At 57.2% G+C, this 17,494-nt stretch overlaps 1 protein-coding gene across 2 annotated transcripts; it reads left to right on the top strand.

Annotated features, from left to right (window-relative positions):
• Positions 1-530: 530 nt before the first annotated feature.
• Positions 531-17,407, top strand: MAP3K11 (mitogen-activated protein kinase kinase kinase 11). Of its 2 annotated transcripts, none has more exons than XM_034933018.3 (10): positions 531-2,095; positions 6,673-6,853; positions 7,051-7,199; positions 7,305-7,480; positions 7,608-7,851; positions 8,327-8,440; positions 9,049-9,184; positions 9,278-9,369; positions 15,396-15,770; positions 16,536-17,407. In XM_034933018.3, the coding sequence occupies exons 1-10, from the start codon at positions 1,357-1,359 to the stop codon at positions 16,871-16,873; spliced, it is 2,544 nt and encodes an 847-aa protein (XP_034788909.1). In that variant the 5' UTR covers positions 531-1,356; the 3' UTR covers positions 16,874-17,407. The 2 variants fall into 2 exon arrangements, with proteins under 2 accessions (XP_034788909.1, XP_063464644.1); XM_063608574.1 differs by lacking the exon at positions 16,536-17,407 and adding an exon at positions 9,488-9,537 and having other exon boundaries at positions 15,396-15,617.
• Positions 17,408-17,494: the final 87 nt, after the last annotated feature.

Here is a 17,494-nt window from a genome sequence, read left to right as displayed (position 1 = left end):
GAGAGCCTTAGGCAATCCACTCCAAGAGCTTGAGGTGCAGCCAGTTCCGTCTGTCCTCCAGTCTTCCCCACCCCATCCTACTAGCTCTACGAGGCAGAGCTTTCTCGTACTCATATATGAAAAGAATGGCCGGGCGCGGTGGCTCACGCCTGTAATCCCAACACTTTGGGAGGCCGAGGCGGGAGGATCACGAGGTCAGGGGTTTGAGACCAGCATGGCCAACATGGTGAAACCCGTCTCCACTAAAAATACAAAAATTAGCCGGCCGTGGTGCCACGCGCCGGTAGTCCCAGCTACTCGGGAGGCTGAGGCAGGAGAATCTCTTGAACCCGGGAGGCGGAGGTTGCAGTGAGCTTAGACTGCGCCATTGCACACCAGCCTGGGCGACAGAGCAAGACTCCGTCTCAAAAGAAGAAAAAAGAAAAAAAAAGAAAGAAAATAATGAGGCTCAGAATCGATGGATCGCACAGTCCCACAACTTCGCAGCCAAGACCAGACTCGGGTTCACCCCCTTCCCAAGTGTGGTTCTGTAACCCCGTTTTGCTGACGCCGATGCGGATGCAGAGGGCAGAGATGGCCCATCCTTAGCAGAGACCAACCTCCACCCTAGGCAGCAGAGCACGCAGCTGGGGGCTTTTCTTTCTAGATCTCAAAAGCCTGCTGTGATGGGGGATCTGGTTCTGCCCTTTCCCTCTCTGCCTCTCCTGGCCCGCCTACCCGGGAACTCCCAGCCTGGAGCCTCTGGGAGGGGAGCGGTGCAGGCCGCCCGCGTCATCTGATGCTGTTTCCTGCAGGAGGGAGAAGAGCGGAAAAAAGTGAAACTCCACCCTCCACCTCTGCCTCCCGCCCCCGGGGCCAAAGTACAAAGGGAGGAGGAAGAAGGGAGCGGGGTCGGAGCCGTCGGGGCCAAAGGAGACGGGGCCAGGAACAGGCAGTCTCGGCCCAACTGCGGACGCTCCCTCCACCCCCTGCGCAAAAAGACCCAACCGGAGTTGAGGCGCTGCCCCTGAAGGCCCCACCTTACACTTGGCGGGTGCCGGAGCCAGGCTCCCAGGACTGCTCCAGAACCGAGGGAAGCTCGGGTCCCTCCAAGCTAGCCATGGTGAGGCGCCGGAGGCCCCGGGGCCCCACCCCCCCGGCCTGACCACACTGCCCTGGGTGCCCTCCTCCAGAAGCCCGAGATGCGGGGGGCCGGGAGACAACACTCCTGGCTCCCCAGAGAGGCGTGGGTCTGGGGCTGAGGGCCAGGGCCCGGATGCCCAGGTTCCGGGACTAGGGCCTCGGCAGCCAGCGGGGGGTGGGGACCACGGGCACCCAGAGAAGGTCCTCCACACATCCCAACGCCGGCTCCCGGCCATGGAGCCCTTGAAGAGCCTCTTCCTCAAGAGCCCTCTAGGGTCATGGAATGGCAGTGGCAGCGGGGGTGGTGGGGGCGGTGGAGGAGGCCAGCCTGAGGGGTCTCCAAAGGCAGCGGGTTATGCCAACCCGGTGTGGACAGCCCTGTTCGACTACGAGCCCAGTGGGCAGGATGAGCTGGCCCTGAGGAAGGGTGACCGTGTGGAGGTGCTGTCCCGGGACGCAGCCATCTCAGGAGACGAGGGCTGGTGGGCGGGCCAGGTGGGTGGCCAGGTGGGCATCTTCCCGTCCAACTATGTGTCTCGGGGTGGCGGCCCACCCCCCTGCGAGGTGGCCAGCTTCCAGGAGCTGCGGCTGGAGGAGGTGATCGGCATTGGAGGCTTTGGCAAGGTGTACAGGGGCAGCTGGCGAGGTGAGCTGGTGGCTGTGAAGGCAGCTCGCCAGGACCCCGATGAGGACATCAGTGTGACAGCCGAGAGCGTTCGCCAGGAGGCCCGGCTCTTCGCCATGCTGGCACACCCCAACATCATTGCCCTCAAGGCTGTGTGCCTGGAGGAGCCCAACCTGTGCCTGGTGATGGAGTATGCAGCCGGTGGGCCCCTCAGCCGAGCTCTGGCTGGGCGGCGCGTGCCTCCGCATGTGCTGGTCAACTGGGCTGTGCAGATTGCCCGTGGGATGCACTACCTGCACTGCGAGGCCCTGGTGCCCGTCATCCACCGTGATCTCAAGTCCAACAACAGTGAGTTTCTGGGGGCATGGTTGGGGGTGGCATGGCTCTGGTACACACCTGCTCCCAACCTTCCACTGAGCCTAGCTTAGGGTCTACTGCAGGTAGGAGCTCCCACCCTAGGGGGTCCCAGCTGACCAGGGGTGCCCATGGGCTCAAGCTAGCCCCCAAACAGAGCCCCAGGCACCCAGCAGAGTCTTCCTGCGCCAGCTTCAGAAGTCCTTGACCCCAGCCTGCAGCTGCGGTTTGGACGAGTTAAGAAATTGGTATCTCTCAGGTGGGCCATAAGCATCCTGCCCAGCCATGGCTCCCACCTCAAGGAAGTCCTCTGGAAGCTCGTGCTCCTCATCTTCTCCTCCCCTAAATTCATGTTCGTGGAGTTGGTGCTCTGTCCTCCCCTCCCGTCGTCATGGGCAGCTCCTCCAGAACAGATATCTCAGAGAGGGAAGCCCTCCTTGGCAGTCAAGGCTAAGGCCAGGGCTGGAATTCTGGCCTAGCCCTCCCTGGCTTCATGACCTCTAGCTGGTTACTCCAACTCGGAGCCTCAATTTCAGAATCTGTAAAAAGGGAGAGTGAAACAGCTCAACAGCTTGGGCAAGCCCGACCTGCGATCCCCAACCCACAGCGGGTCCTCAGCCATGGAGATGGACATTTGAGGGCTGGATCGCCAAGAGGGCCTAGCCTGAAATCAGTGCTTGGGATGGGAGTGCTGGGCTAAGGGAGACCCCATCTCCCATCATTTCAAGCCCCCGACACGCTGCCCATCATGGCCCAAGAGAAGTGAGTGACAGCTTCAGAGGGTTTCCTGGTGCACGCAGCATTTAGAGAGAGAAGGCATGGAAGCAGGACCGAGCACACAGCAGGGACCAGGAGCAGGGGCCTCCTAGAGCCCAGAGTGCAGGCTGGAGAGCAGCAGTAGGAAATGCAGGAGGGGCCAGGCTCAGTGGGGTCACTGGAAAAGCATGAGACATTCTTAGAGGGGGGTCAGCGTGGATATTTTGAGCCTCCTGGCCTGGGCTGACCATGGACAAGGGGCTTGCAGGAAACAGTGCTGAGCCCCAGATATCCAAGTTCTTGCCAGGACTGGGGGAGCCAGGGGAGGCCTGCCAACCATTCTACCCACTCTTCTCATCCCTGGTAGGGTGCGGTTCCCACCTCTCAGCCTCAACCCTGGGCTCTAACTATCTAGGGACCCCCACTACCTGCCCCAATCTGAGGGGGATTCCCCGAAGGCACAGGGGGAGGGGACTCCCATCTTCTGTTTTTCCTCCGTTTTCTTTCCAGAAAAAATGGAACAATAGCCCAGGCCCCTGCTCTCCACCCTCCCCACTGCTTCCTGCGTTTCCTGCTGCCCCTGAGCCGGCTTCCTGTCCCTGCTCCAGCCCCTGCTCCCTCCCTAGCCCAGCTGCCTGCAGGGGAGGAAAGAGCTGGGGGTGGAGGACTTGCGGGAGGAAGGAGCCTGGAACTGCTCCCCTACTCCCCTCTAGTTCCCCTGCTTCCCTCTCAGAGTCTGGGAGGTGGTGGTAAAGGGCAGGCAAGGTGCCCTCAGCCTCCCTGAGCCTGGCATTTAACCTCGGAGACCCCAGTCCTAGGCCCAAGTTGCTGTCTGCAGGATTGGGGTGGGGGGAGTCCCTGGGCTGGGGGGGGCACAGGCAGGAAACAATGGCATGATTTTCCTGGACAATGGGGGCCTTGTGAGGAAGCCTGGCGGGGAGAGGAGGGGGAATTCTCCAGGCCCACGAGTCACAGGACTGACCAGCCAGCCCGGCCTGGGCCTGACCTCCCCCAGTTCTCCCCAAAAGGACTCCCCCTCCCAAGTGGGAGACCTGGCCCAGGCCTCCCAGAAAGGAGAAGTAGGGACCACGGGAGGGAAGCGGAAGAGGCGTGAGCTGCCCAGGCCACTCCCAAGCCCCACAGAGGCCAGCCCAGGGAGGGAGCTGGTGGCCAGGTGCCTGTCAGAGGCCAGGGAGCCCTAAAGGGGCACTGAGAGCTTCCCCCAGTTTCGGGGTCTCTGGCCCATTCTCCTCTGGGTGACCCCTGACCTCCCATGCCTGGGATCTACATCAGACACCAGAACAGCAGTTCGAGTTGGGACAGTTGAAAGCACAGAGAGGAGCTTGGAGAGAAAGCAGAGGATGGGGCTTAGCAGCTGGCAGAGCCAGGAGCGGGGAGGTAGCAGAAAGACCACAAGTACAAAGAAGTCCTGAAACTTTGGGTGAGTTGTTGCCCCTCTCTGGGCCTCAGATTCCCCACCTGAAAAAGGTGGAGAGTGGCCACCCGGCCTGAGATACTGGAACAGCACTTTGCCAGTCTGGGGTGCCACAAGTGGCTAGAGACAGGCCAAGAAGCAGCAAGTGTTGGTCTTCAAAGGGGAAGGTGGGCCCTGGCACCAGGGGAGGTGCCCATTTCCACTCCACCCACTGCCCCAGCCTGCTGTGTTTCCCCTTTGGAATGAGCTTGTCGTCGGGGGCTTGCTAAACGCTCAGGTCCCCAGCCTCCAGCAGCCAGACCAGAGGCTGTTTTGAAGTTGGCAGTAAGGAGTGACAGAAGAGGGAGAGGAGGGCAGAGATACGATAAGTGCTTTAGGACAACTGGCCTTTAGGATGCTTCTGCCAGGTGGCAGCCCCCATGCAAAAACTTTAAAAGTGTAGTCTTGTTTCATGCTCGTGACAGCCATCTGAGGAGGGTTTTGTTGTCATCCTCAGCTTGATGAAGTGTTCAGGACTCAGCTCCAAGGTCTGGCTCAGAGGAGTGGGTAGATTTTGAGACCATTCTCTGGATTAGGAAAAATTGCAGGAAAATCTACTGGGCATGCCGGGATAGTAAAGGTGGTCATGGAGGGCACCTGGACATCAGGTAGAGCTGCTGAACCAATTTGTCTGGCCTGGAGTTGCAAATGTGGAAGATGCCAGTGGGGAGAGGGAGCTGGTACCTGGAAGAGGCTGAGTCAGCCAGGGGCAGTGGGCAGAGGTTGAGGAGAGGTCATGCTCTGAGAAGCACCAGCGCCGAAATGGCTGAAGGTGGAGGACACAGAAACAGAGCCAAGCAGCCAGGGGCTGTGGAGGCTGAGGATGGTGGGGCAGCGGGGACAGCTGGCAGCGGGGACAGCTGGCAGCAGTGCCAGATGCCTCCTCAAGGCCCAGGTGGCCTGGCCAGCAGCAGGATCAGGGCTTGTTGCTTTAAGCCCTGAAAAATGAGCACCCTGGTTCTGCCACCTCCTCTGGGAAGTCTTCCCTGACTCACCAGGCTGTATTAGGTGCCCTTCCCATCTGCCCCACCCCCTGTGCCCTATGCTGCCCCCATGACAGCCGTGTCATACAGGGCAGGAGAGCTGAGAGGTGTGCCCTGACATGGGTCCAGAAACATGGTTGACTTGATATTGCTTCTCTTCCACAGTGCAGTTGGCTGTAACCTGAAAAGTAGAGGGGCCCTTCAGACCCTTCATGACTCTATGACTTTGTCCTCTTTCTATTCCTCGAAAACTTCTCTCATTTGAGCCATTCCTGTCCTGGTGAGAGATATGCAAGTTGCTGCTTCTCCTCTTTGTACCAAGTACGGTGGCCCCTTTTGGGTTAAAGCCATGAGCCCCTGCCAAGTCTGACCATCCACGCCTACATTTACCCCAAGCTCCTCCTTTGTGGCCAAGAACCATCACTTTCTTGGACCCCACCCTTTCTCTTCCCTTCCAGCTGCATTGGTAGGTATCTTTTGGAGTCTTTGCTTTGGGAGTGGCTGCACTTGCCACAGTGTGATGTGGGCACTAGGGGCCTGTGGTACCTGCTGGGCTTCTTTTCTCACCAAGAGCTTTCCTCTTGCTCCCCACTCCAAGGGGGGTTCTGATTCACGCTCCTGCCTCAACAAAATGACAGGAGACTCACAGATCTCTCTTGAAATCAAAGCCATAAATGCCCAGAGCTGCCACCTTGCCAGTTTTGCTTCAGTGTAGTATTAGGGAAAAGCTAGAACACTGGTTTCAGAGCCACACAGACCAGGTTGTAATCTCTGCTGTATTTGTTGTATGACCTCTGCCAAGTCATTTCCCTGCTTGGTTTCCTCATCTGTGAAACATGAAAAATATTATTTAGCTCATAAATGGTTTTGAGTGCTGGGGTTGAGTGTGAAATGTTTGGCCTCAGCCAGGTGCAGTGGCCTGTAATCCCAGCACTTTGGGAGGCCGAGGCGGGCAGATCACCTGAGGTTGGGAGTTCGAGACCAGCATGGAGAAACCCTGTCTCTACTAAAAATACAAAATTAGTCGGGCGTGGTGGCACATGCCCATAATCCCACTACTCGGGAGGCTGGGGCAGGACAATCGCTTGAACCCAGGAGGTGGAGGTTGCAGTGAGCCAAGATCACGCCATTGCACTCCAGCCTGGGCAACAAGAGCAAAACTCTATCTTAAGAAAGAAAAAAAAAAAGGAAAAGAAAAGAAATGTCTGACCTCAAGTAGGTCCTCAAGATCTAGACCAAGTCACCTCTGTGCCCCCAGGACCCAGCCAGGATGTCCGTCAGATGAGTTTGCTCCCAGCTCTTACCCTGTCCCCACCACCTGATCCTGGAGCATCCACAATCTGGCCCCTCTTCTCTAGTTTTGCTGCTGCAGCCCATTGAGGGTGACGACATGGAGCACAAGACCCTGAAGATCACCGACTTTGGCCTGGCCCGAGAGTGGCACAAAACCACACAAATGAGTGCCGCGGGCACCTACGCCTGGATGGCTCCTGAGGTTATCAAGGCCTCTACCTTCTCTAAGGGCAGTGACGTCTGGAGGTGCGGCCCTCGGTGGGGCTGGACGGGCTGCTACGGGGCTGCAGAGGGCAGAGGTGGCTGCCTAAATCTAGGGCTGGGCCAAGTCCAGGGACAGGGACCCAAACCACTTGGCTCCTAGTTGCTTTTGGGTGAAGTGGCAGTAAGGGGGTGGGGGTTGGGAGAGAAAAGGGAACACAGACCTGTTGTCTCGCCCACAGTTTTGGGGTGCTGCTGTGGGAACTGCTGACCGGGGAGGTGCCATACCGTGGCATTGACTGCCTTGCTGTGGCCTATGGCGTAGCTGTTAACAAGCTCACACTGCCCATCCCATCCACCTGCCCCGAGCCCTTCGCACAGCTTATGGCCGGTAAGAGGACAGGGAGGGCAGGTGAGGTACAGAGCTCCCTGGCCCAGGACACATCCACCCACGGACCCCTTCTTATTCTGTCCCCGCTGCACGCCGTGCCCCTAGACTGCTGGGCGCAGGACCCCCACCGCAGGCCCGACTTCGCCTCCATCCTGCAGCAGTTGGAGGCGCTGGAGGCACAGGTCCTACGGGAAATGCCGCGGGACTCCTTCCATTCCATGCAGGAAGGCTGGAAGCGCGAGATCCAGGGTCTCTTCGACGAGCTGCGAGCCAAGGAAAAGGTGCGAGGAATCAAGGGACCCAGCGTTGGAAGGAGTGTCTCCCCGATCTCCCTGGGGCAGAGTCGGGGCGGGCGCTGCCGGGATCGGTGCCAGGCTGACCTCTCCACCTTCGCTGTCTCGGGCGCAGGAACTACTGAGCCGCGAGGAGGAGCTGACGCGAGCGGCGCGCGAGCAGCGGTCACAGGCGGAGCAGCTGCGGCGGCGCGAGCACCTGCTGGCCCAGTGGGAGCTAGAGGTGTTCGAGCGCGAGCTGACGCTGCTGCTGCAGCAGGTGGACCGCGAGCGACCGCACGTGCGCCGCCGCCGCGGGACATTCAAGCGCAGCAAGCTCCGGGCGCGCGACGGCGGCGAGCGTATCAGCATGCCACTCGGTGAGGGGCGGGCCCCGGGGCGTCCCCCGCCATTGGCTGCGGGAGTGGGGGTGGAGCCAGGCCTGTGTACTCACCGCGCTGGGATTGGTTTAGGGTGTTGTGGGTGGGCCCGTGAGATGAAGGCTGGGAGGGGTGGAGCCAGGAGTGGTTTTTTTCTGTCTGTGGGCGGGTTCTGGCGGAAGTATTTGCATGTCGGTCTGGGAGTGGCTGGGATCGGGAAGGGGTGGGGTTCACGAAAGTTCTGGGAAGGTCTAGGGGGCGGGGCCGGCCGGCGGCAGGGCATCTCCGACTCAGACGAGTAGCTTTCCTTATCCAGACCCAAGGGCTCAAGAAAGCAGTGAGGCTGGTCACAGTCTCACAGCCACCGTGCCGCTCCCTATGTGGCCTGGGAGCTGGCCTTGGGCCCCTGCAGGTTGGGGTCCTGGCTCTACTTCATCACAAACCTGAACCCTGCTCCCCCCAACCCAAATCCCAGACTTCAAGCACCGCATCACCGTGCAGGCCTCACCCGGCCTTGACCGGAGGAGAAACGTCTTCGAGGTCGGGCCTGGGGATTCGCCCACCTTCCCCCGGTTCCGAGCCATCCAGTGTAAGAAACTTCACCTCTCATGCCCCTCTCCGCCCCCCAGCTCCTTATTGTCTGTCAGACCTTATTCTTGGAGGCGGAGCCCACTCACTATCCCCTCTTCCTCCCCGCCCCCAGGCTCCCTGCCTTAGGTCTAGCCTGTTACCTCTGAACTCCCCAAGCAGCATTAATTTTACTTATTTTTTTTAGTCAAATAATTGTATGACACTATGTACTACTAATTTTCTAAATGCTTTGCTAATATTAATTTCTTGCAATAATTCTATTTGGTAGTTATTTTTATTGTTAATTTAAGTTTTATGGATGAGAAAAGTGAAAAAAGTAACTTGTTACACAGTTAATAAGTGGAAGAGCCAGAATCAAACTCAGGCAGTTGGTGTCAGTGTCTGTACTAATTACTAAGCAGCAAACTTCAGCTGAAGGGCTAGATGAGATGCCCCACCCCACTGTTGGCCCCAAGACCCAAACCCATCTATCTTGCCCAAAGCTCACCCTGGGAATGGTACAGGGCCCAGCCTGCTCCCCATACTCTAAAGGTTATCCCTGAAGCCTGACTGTGATGATGGAGGGAGAATAAAGATTATCTCCGATTTCATCGGTTTCCCCTGCAGTGGAGCCTGCAGAGCCAGGCCAGGCATGGGGCCGCCAGTCCCCCCGACGTCTGGAGGACTCAAGCAATGGAGAGCGGCGAGCATGCTGGGCTTGGGGTCCTAGTTCCCCCAAGCCTGGGGAAGCCCAGAATGGGAGGTGAGTACCTGAGTGCCCCCCAGACCCAGCATCATCTGCTTTCCCCAAGTCCTGAAATTCCTAAAGCACCCCTCCTTGCCCTCCCATCACCAGGAGAAGGTCCCGCATGGACGAAGCCACATGGTACCTGGATTCAGATGACTCATCCCCCTTAGGATCTCCTTCCACACCCCCAGCACTCAATGGTGAGTGGCCTTCCTCCCCCGGCAGGATCTGGCTGAGCTCCTTCCGTGGGCACCTTGGGGAGGCCACAATAGGCTAGTAGGCAAAGCAGGAGTCCTGCCCTGGTTGCTCTCATTCTAGAGACTAGGAAACCAAGGCTGAGACAAGACAGAGCCGATCCTGGAACCCAGGTCTGACCTGCAGGCCCACGACCAAGCAGCATACAGCCCAGGCCTCAGCTCGGGGCCCAGAGTCTCATCCCCTTGTTCAGACCTGGCCTGCAAGAAGCCTCTTCCCTGGCCCCATGGCAGCCCCTGTGCCTTTAGCAGGCTCCAGGGAGAAAAGAAAGACAGGAAGCCCACCTGGCATTTGGTACCCAAGGGAAGCTGGACCCAGATGGGGGAAGGAATCAGCCTGTGTGGGGTGGAGCCAAACAAGTGTCAGCCACACTGTGCTTCTCAGAGCCCCTTCTGGGAGCCTGTAGGTGAAGAAGAGAATGAGAAGGCCGAGCAGGCAGGATCCAGGACCCATTCTCACCACATCCAGGATAGCTCGGGGCCTTTCTGTTCTCCACGACGGTAACTGCCCTACTGTGCCAGGCATTCCCTCTAAGCATTGATGAAGAGGGGCTACTATTACCCCATTTTGCAGATAAGGAAACTGAGGCTCTGAGAGGTGAAGTAACCTACCTCAAACCCCCAGCTGAGGATTTGAACCCAGAGAGGCTTCAGCTCCAATGCTCTCGTAGTGAGCTCAGAAGCTTTCACTTGAAGAAAGGGCTTCTCACGTATAGACTGCTTAGGAAGCCAGAGGGTCAGGCAGAAGGCAGGGCTCCAGCATTGCAGGGAGGAGGGCTCACTCAGCTCAACACTGCCCAGCTCTGACTGAGGCCAGAGAGTTATGGCCTCCCTTGCCTGTGGGTCCCTGTGCCAACCTAGGGACCATCCTCAGAGCCCCCACACCTGCTGCTCACAGCCAGAATGTAGGACCCGCTTAGCTGCTCTCAGAAGAGTCCTGTTCAGCAAGCCGTTTAAACTCACTCCTCCCATCCCACCCAGCCCATCGCCTCTACCATTCCCTGAGCTACACTTGATAGTTGTAACAACAGCTAACCTTTGTTGGTTCTCTTCTATGTGCCAAGCAGTTCTGTGAGGGGAGTAGTAGTATTGGCCTGCATTTTACAACAGAGAAAACTGAGGCACAGAGAGATTAAGTGGTTTGATGTAAGGCAACCAGTAGAGCAGGGATTTGATCTGCTCTTGCCTGTCTGACCACAGAGGCAGAGCCCTGGGCCTCCATCGCCCCGCCATTTGCTACTCCAGCAGCTGCACTGCCCCCAGCATCTGTCCTGCAGGGACTGAACTGAGAGCTGGAAGGCCAAGGAGGCTTCTTGAATTCACTTGCTCTAAATTGTACCAGGCCAGATGGGCCAAAGGAGAACTTGAGAGCCTGTCAACCCAGGTGTGTAGGCTGAAGCAGGTCCTGACTGTTCCACAGAACTCTCTGGCCCTGAGCTCCCAGAAGCAGGGGCACAAGGGGCCTGGGCCCCATCGTTCTCAAGCTTGCCCCATGTTTTTTTATCCAAAGAATTTGTTAATTATTTATGAAGAGAAACTACTTATTAGCCCATATATTCATGAATAGTTCAGGTCAGTGACAAACTTCTAAGTAATTCAACCCATAGAAATTCTTCATATTCCAAAATCACTTTGCATTCTGAGAGATAGCAGCCTTCCTCATCTCCTCGAAGTATTTCATGGCATCATAACTTCTGTAGACATCTGTGCCCATAGAAATCTGAAATGCCTTCTTTCTTGGTCCAGCCCCAGCAAACTGAGAGAGCCGCAGCCCCCAGGGATACAGTGAATGCTCCCACAATATGAAATTGCAGATGTGTGGCCAGAAGGCCACATGTCTGAGGTTTCATGAAAGCACTGGAAACCATGGTAGTTACTGTTCTTGATAAGTATGTCGGCCTCAACACCAATGCCCTTCCTGGCTGATGAAGAAATGGATTGCCACTTGCCCCGAAAGGATGTCAGCTGCCCAGCTCAGTGGCTGGCTGAGCATCTGGTTCCCCTAGCCCAATCCCACACTCCACGCATCATCTGGGTCCATGAAAGTACATGACATTGACCTCACAGCCACCCCCAGAAACCCAGCTAAGAATCAAATAATGGGGCTTCACAGAGGTCCCAGACCCTGTGAGATGGTCCCCGGCATAAGCCACACCACTGGAGAGTCACACACACCCTCACCCTGTCCCCAGTGGGCTGTTCTGGTCCCTGGAGAGCTGGCTGCAAGGAGTGGCACATTGGCAGGGTGCACTCAGCTACGCTGATAGCAACTGCCCTGTGAAGCTTGTTGCCTTAGAGCCAATAACTACGTGGCTATGTCCTCCCTGTGAGACCTCACGGAAGCAGTTTCGCCTCTATCTATCTATCTATCTTTGGGTCAAGAAAAGTCACGCAGCTTTCTCCTAAACAACAGAGTTGCTAACTCTTGCTGCCAGGAAGCTTAGAGGCAGATTCAAATCCTAGCTGGATTATGTTGACCAAGTCCCTTACCCTTCAGAACCTCAGTTTCTCAGGCCATTGACTGCAGGAACTTCTGTTCACTCTTATTTTGTCTGCTGGACCCTATCTTCTCTTCCCTTTGTCTCATTTCTGTCTTTTATTTTTTTAAAGATAGAGTCTCATTCTGTTACCCAGGCTGGACTGCAATGGCACGATCATGGCTCACTGCAAACTCTGCCTCCCAGGCTCAAGTGATCCTCCCACCTCAGCTTCCTGAGTAGCAGGGACTACAGGTGCATGCCATGCTTGGCTAATTTTTATATTTTTTGTAGAGATGGGGTTTTGCCATGTTACCTAGGCTGGGCTGGGCTTAAGTAGTCCACCCACCCCAGCCTCCCAAAGTGCTGGCATTACAGGTGTGAGCCACCACACCCGGCTTGCTCTTGCTATTTTCTTTTTTTTTTTTTTTTTTTTTGAGAAGGAGTCTTGTTCTGTCACCCAGGCTGGAGTGCAGTGGTGTGACCTCAGCTCACTTCAGCCTCCACCTCCCACGTTCAAGCAATTCTCCCTCAGCCTCCCCAGTAGCTGGGATTACAGGCATGTGTCACCATGCCCAGCTAATTTTTTTTTTTTTTTGAGATGAAGTGTCATTCTATTGCCCAGGCTGGAGGGCAGTGGTGCAATCTCGGCTCACTACAACCTCCACCTCCCAGGTTCAAGTGATTCTCCTGCCTCAGCCTCCCAAGTAGCAGGGATTACAGGCATGTGCCACAATGCCCGGCTAATTTTTGTATTTGTAGTAGAGATGAGGTTTCACCATGTTGACCAGGCTGGTCCCGAACTCCTGACCTCAAGTGAGCCACCTGCTTCAGCTTCCCAAAGTGCTGGGATTACAAGCGTGAACCACCATGCCCGGCCTAATTTTTGTATTTAGTAGAGACAGGGTTTGACCATGTTGGCCAGGCTAGTCTCGCACTCCTGACCTCAAGTGATCTGCCCTACTTGGCCTCCCAAAGTGCTGGGATTATAGGCTTGAGCCATCACTCCCAGCCTCTCTTGCTTTTTTTTTTTTTTTTGAGATGGAGTCTCACTCTGTCACCCAGGCTGGAGCGCAGTGGCGGGATCTCGGCTCACTGTAACCTCCGCCTCCTGGGTTCAAGCGATTCTCCTGCCTCAGCCTCCCAAGTAGCTGAGACTACAGGTGTGTGCCACCATGCCCTGCTAATTTTTGTATTTTTTAGTAGAGACAGGGTTTCACCATGTTGGCCAGGATGGTCTCGATTTCTTGACCTCGTGATCCGCCCACCTTGGCCTCCCAAAGTGCTGGGATTACAGGTGTGAGCCACCGCACCCGGCCAACTCTTTCTTTTTTTTAAACATGATTTCCCCTCTTCTGTTTAAACTCACTGTAAATGATCAGTTCTTCACCTGCGAAGTGGGGGTGATAATGATAACCTCGTGGTTGGTGCAAGGATTATAAAAATGGATTCTTCATCAAACAAGAATTTGCTTTTTTTTTTCTTCGAGACGGAGTCTCGCTCTGTTGCCCAGGCTGGAGTGCAGTGGTGTGATTTTGGCTCACTGCAAGCTCCGCCTCCTGGGTTCATGCCATTCTCCTGCCTCAGCCTCTTGAGTACCTGGGACTACAGGCGCCCACCACCACGCCTGGCTAATTTTTTGTATTTTTAGTAGGGACAGGGTTTCACCGTGTTAGCCAGGATGGTCTCGATCTCCTGACCTCATGATCATCCCACCTGGGCCTCCCAAAGTGCTGGGATTGCACATGTGAGCCACCGCGCCTGGCCCAGGGATTTGCATTTTAAGAGCCAGGCATCAACATGTTAAACACTGCCCTGACCTCATATGATGAAGGAGGCAGACTCATAAACAAGTCCAGTAGCACCTGTATGAGGCATAACGTGAGCAATAACTGTGTAGGTTCAGGGAGATTCTGGGAGGGCTTCACAGAGGAAGTGACATCCCAGTTGGTCTTGGATGGTGCATAAGAGGTCACTGAAAGCCAAGGTGGGAAAGGTCAGCCACCCAGAGTGAATAGTGTGTGCGCAGGCATGCAGCTCACCATACCCAAGGAAAAGGCAACCTGGCTGAACTCCGAGAAGAGTTGAGAGCCGAGGAGTCTCAGGACTGGGGCTGCGGACAGGGGCCAAGGCACATGGGTCAGTAGATGTTGATTGAATGAATGAGTGAATGAAGCTGGAAGTGATGGGTAGTTTTTAAGCGGAGACCTGTCTTTAACAGGTTTGCATTTTAGAAGGATGCCCTTGTCCCTTCAGTGGCAGTGGCCGGGGTGGGAGTTGGGTGAGGTAAGAGGCAGAGAGTCTGAGTAAGGGTTGGGGCTGACAGAAGGGACTGTGAGCTGAGTCCTGGTTCATAGTAGAAGCTCATTCTTCCCAGCCTTGTATTTCTTCCTCCCGACATCCAACCCGCTGCTGCACTCCAGGCAGGAGGGGAAAGGCAGAGGGACAAGGCCAGGGAGGGCTTCAGAGGACCAGCCAAGGAGGCCAGACTTTCTCCTAGTGACAGTGGAGAGCCACAGCAGTTTCTAGAGCCAAGGAGGGATCTGACAAAATCAGGGCTTGTGAGAGCCCATCCTAGAGTCCCTTGTCCTTAATGAGGGGTTCCCCATCCCTGCCCAAGTGGTCTAGAATGGAGTCAGGCCAACCCTAGACTGGAAGGTAGGACACTAGTGTCTTGAAATCTGGGGCAGAGTCTGGCTGGGAAATGGTGGAGAGCAAAGGTTCTACTGCCCTTGCCTGGGGTGAGGCCAGCCCTTGCCTGGGGTGAGGTCGGCTCCACCTTTCACTGGCTGTACAGCTCCACACAAGCCCTCAACCTCTCTGAGCCTGGAACCCCTGGGGCATGAGGATCAGACAACATAATGCCCCTATGCCATTCAGCTCAGGCCTGGCACAAATACATACTCTGTAAATTAGCTGTGACCTTGGGCAAGGTACTGACCCCTCTGAACCTCATTTTCCTCCTTTCTAGAATAGAGACAGGGATTTATGCCCTCAGGGCTGCCATGTACCTGAGAGTTGACTGTGTGCATCTTATAAGCTACAGCTGGAGCGGGGGTGGGTGGGCAGAAGGGGCAGGGCTGCCAAGCCAGGAAGCTGGTGGGCACAGAGCACAGGGCGCCGGTCCCAGTCAGTGGGACCTGCCATGCCCCTGGGCCTGGAGGTTGCCCCTGGCAGGCCACGGAGGCCCACCGTGACCTGGCCCCAGCCTGCCTCCACTGGGATTGCCCATCCATCTTTCGGGTCTGGGGTCGCTGGCTGCCATTGGGCTTTGCTGCCGCTTCCTCCACCTGCACTGCCCTCCCCTCCCAGTGCCCATCTTGTGAAAGGCCAGAATGTGGGTATGTGATGGGGAGGCCATGGGACCTGTGGGACAAGGGAAGATGCTAGTAGAGGGCGGAACTCAGTCCTTGTTCCAAGACCACGGAGAGGTCTTGGGCCCTCACCCGGAATATGCACCAGCCACACCCTCACCTGTGCCGCCTCTGCCCGCAGGTAACCCCCCGCGGCCTAGCCTGGAGCCCGAGGAGCCCAAGAGGCCTGTCCCCGCAGAGCGCGGTAGCAGCTCTGGGACGCCCAAGCTGATCCAGCGGGCGCTGCTGCGCGGCACCGCCCTGCTCGCCTCGCTGGGCCTTGGCCGCGACCTGCAGCCGCCGGGAGGCCCAGGACGCGAGCGCGGGGAGTCCCCGACGACACCCCCGACGCCAACGCCCGCGCCCTGCCCGACCGAGCCGCCCCCTTCCCCGCTCATCCGCTTCTCGCTCAAGACGCCCGACTCCCCGCCCACTCCTGCACCCCTGTTGCTGGACTTGGGTATCCCTGCGGGCCAGCGGTCAGCCAAGAGCCCCCGACGTGAGGAGGAGCCCCGCGGTGAGTGGCCTGAAGCCGGCCTGCTTCACATATGGGAGACGGGGGTTCCCAGGGAGGGAGGAGTGGCTGGTGGGGACATGCAAGGAGGCAAGGCCGAGACCACAGTCATCAGCTGGACCCTGAACCAGGCACTCGGGGTACTGAAGACGCATGTAGGGAGCAGAGTTCTAAGTTCAGCTATCAGGTGGTCCAGGCAGGTGGGGGCAATGCCTGCTGTGAAATAACAGAAGTAATCGGGCCAGGCAGTGGTGCACGCCTGTGATCCCAGCACTCTGGGAGGATCACGTGAGCCTTGAAAGGTTGAGGCTGCAGTGAGCGGTGATCATGACACTGGACTCCAGCCTGGGCGACACAGCATACATGTAATCATAATCGTAGCAAACTCCTGGCTCCTTACTTGTGCCAAGTACTGTTTGCAAGGCTTTCCCGAGATGGTCTCATTTAGTCATAACAACCAGAGAACTAAGCGCTCCTAGATGCCCATTTTTAGATGAGGAAATTTAAGGCACAGAGATTAAGGGACCCACAGCTCCCACAGCTAGTAAGTGGCAGGGCCGGGATCCACATCCAGGCCAGCCTGCTGCAGAGGCCTCACTCCTAACTATTACAAAAAACAGAGGCACCGCGGAGCAGGAAGGGCAGTGGAAGTTGAGTCAAGTAGGTCACTGTGCAGATGGGAAAACTGAGGCCCAGAGCAGGACAGTGTCTTGGGGACCTCAGCAGTTGGGGGTTGCCTGACCCTGTGCCCCTCCTATATCCTCACAGGAGGCACTGTCTCACCCCCACCGGGGACATCACGCTCTGCTCCTGGCACCCCAGGCACCCCACGTTCACCACCCCTGGGCCTCATCAGCCGACCTCGGCCCTCGCCCCTTCGCAGCCGCATTGATCCCTGGAGCTTTGTGTCAGCTGGGCCACGGCCTTCTCCCCTGCCATCACCACAGCCTGCACCCCGCCGGGCACCCTGGACCTTGTTCCCGGACTCAGACCCCTTCTGGGACTCCCCACCTGCCAACCCCTTCCGGGGGGGCCCCCAGGACTGCAGGGCACAGACCAAAGACATGGGTGCCCAGGCCCCGTGGGTGCCGGAGGCGGGGCCTTGAGTGGGCCAGGCCACTCCCCCGAGCTCCAGCTGCCTTAGGAGGAGTCACAGCATACACTGGAACAGGAGCTGGGTCAGCCTCTGCAGCTGCCTCAGTTTCCCCAGGGACCCCACCCCCCTTTGGGGGTCAGGAACACTACACTGCACAGGAAGCCTTCACACTGGAAGGGGGACCTGCGCCCCCACACCTGAAACCTGTAGGTCCCCCCAGCTCACCTGCCCTACTGGGGCCCGACACTGTACCCAGCTGGTTGGGAGGACCAGAGCCTGTCTCAGGGAATTGCCTGCTGGGGTGATGCAGGGAGGAGGGGAGGTGCAGGGAAGAGGGGCCGGCCTCAGCTGTCACCAGCACTTTTGACCAAGTCCTGCTACTGCGGCCCCTGCCCTAGGGCTTAGAGCATGGACCTCCTGCCCTGGGGGTCATCTGGGGCCAGGGCTCTCTGGGTGCCTTCCTGCTGCCCCAGCCAGGGTTGGAGTCTTAGCCTCGGGATCCAATGAAGCCAGAAGCCAAATAAACTCAAAAGCTGTCTCCCCACATGTAGCCTGTCACCTTTCTTGGAGGTAACCAGGTGACCCAACCTATCATACAACCCTGGTGTCCTGATGCCCCAACAATAGGCAG

Source organism: Pan paniscus, chromosome 9 (genome assembly GCF_029289425.2).
Source record: "Pan paniscus chromosome 9, NHGRI_mPanPan1-v2.0_pri, whole genome shotgun sequence".
NCBI classification, from domain to species: domain Eukaryota; kingdom Metazoa; phylum Chordata; class Mammalia; order Primates; family Hominidae; genus Pan; species Pan paniscus.
This window is presented reverse-complemented; position numbering and strand designations above follow the sequence as displayed.

Excerpts from the sequence above, each read along its gene's own strand:
- MAP3K11 (XM_034933018.3), top strand. The coding sequence starts at position 1,357 with ATGGAGCCCTTGAAGAGCCTCTTCCTCAAGAGCCCTCTAGGGTCATGG. Across the intron at positions 7,481-7,607 it reads AGCTGCGAGCCAAGGAAAAG|GAACTACTGAGCCGCGAGGA; the intron begins GTGCGAGGAATC and ends TCTCGGGCGCAG. Across the intron at positions 9,185-9,277 it reads GGGGAAGCCCAGAATGGGAG|GAGAAGGTCCCGCATGGACG; the intron begins GTGAGTACCTGA and ends TCCCATCACCAG.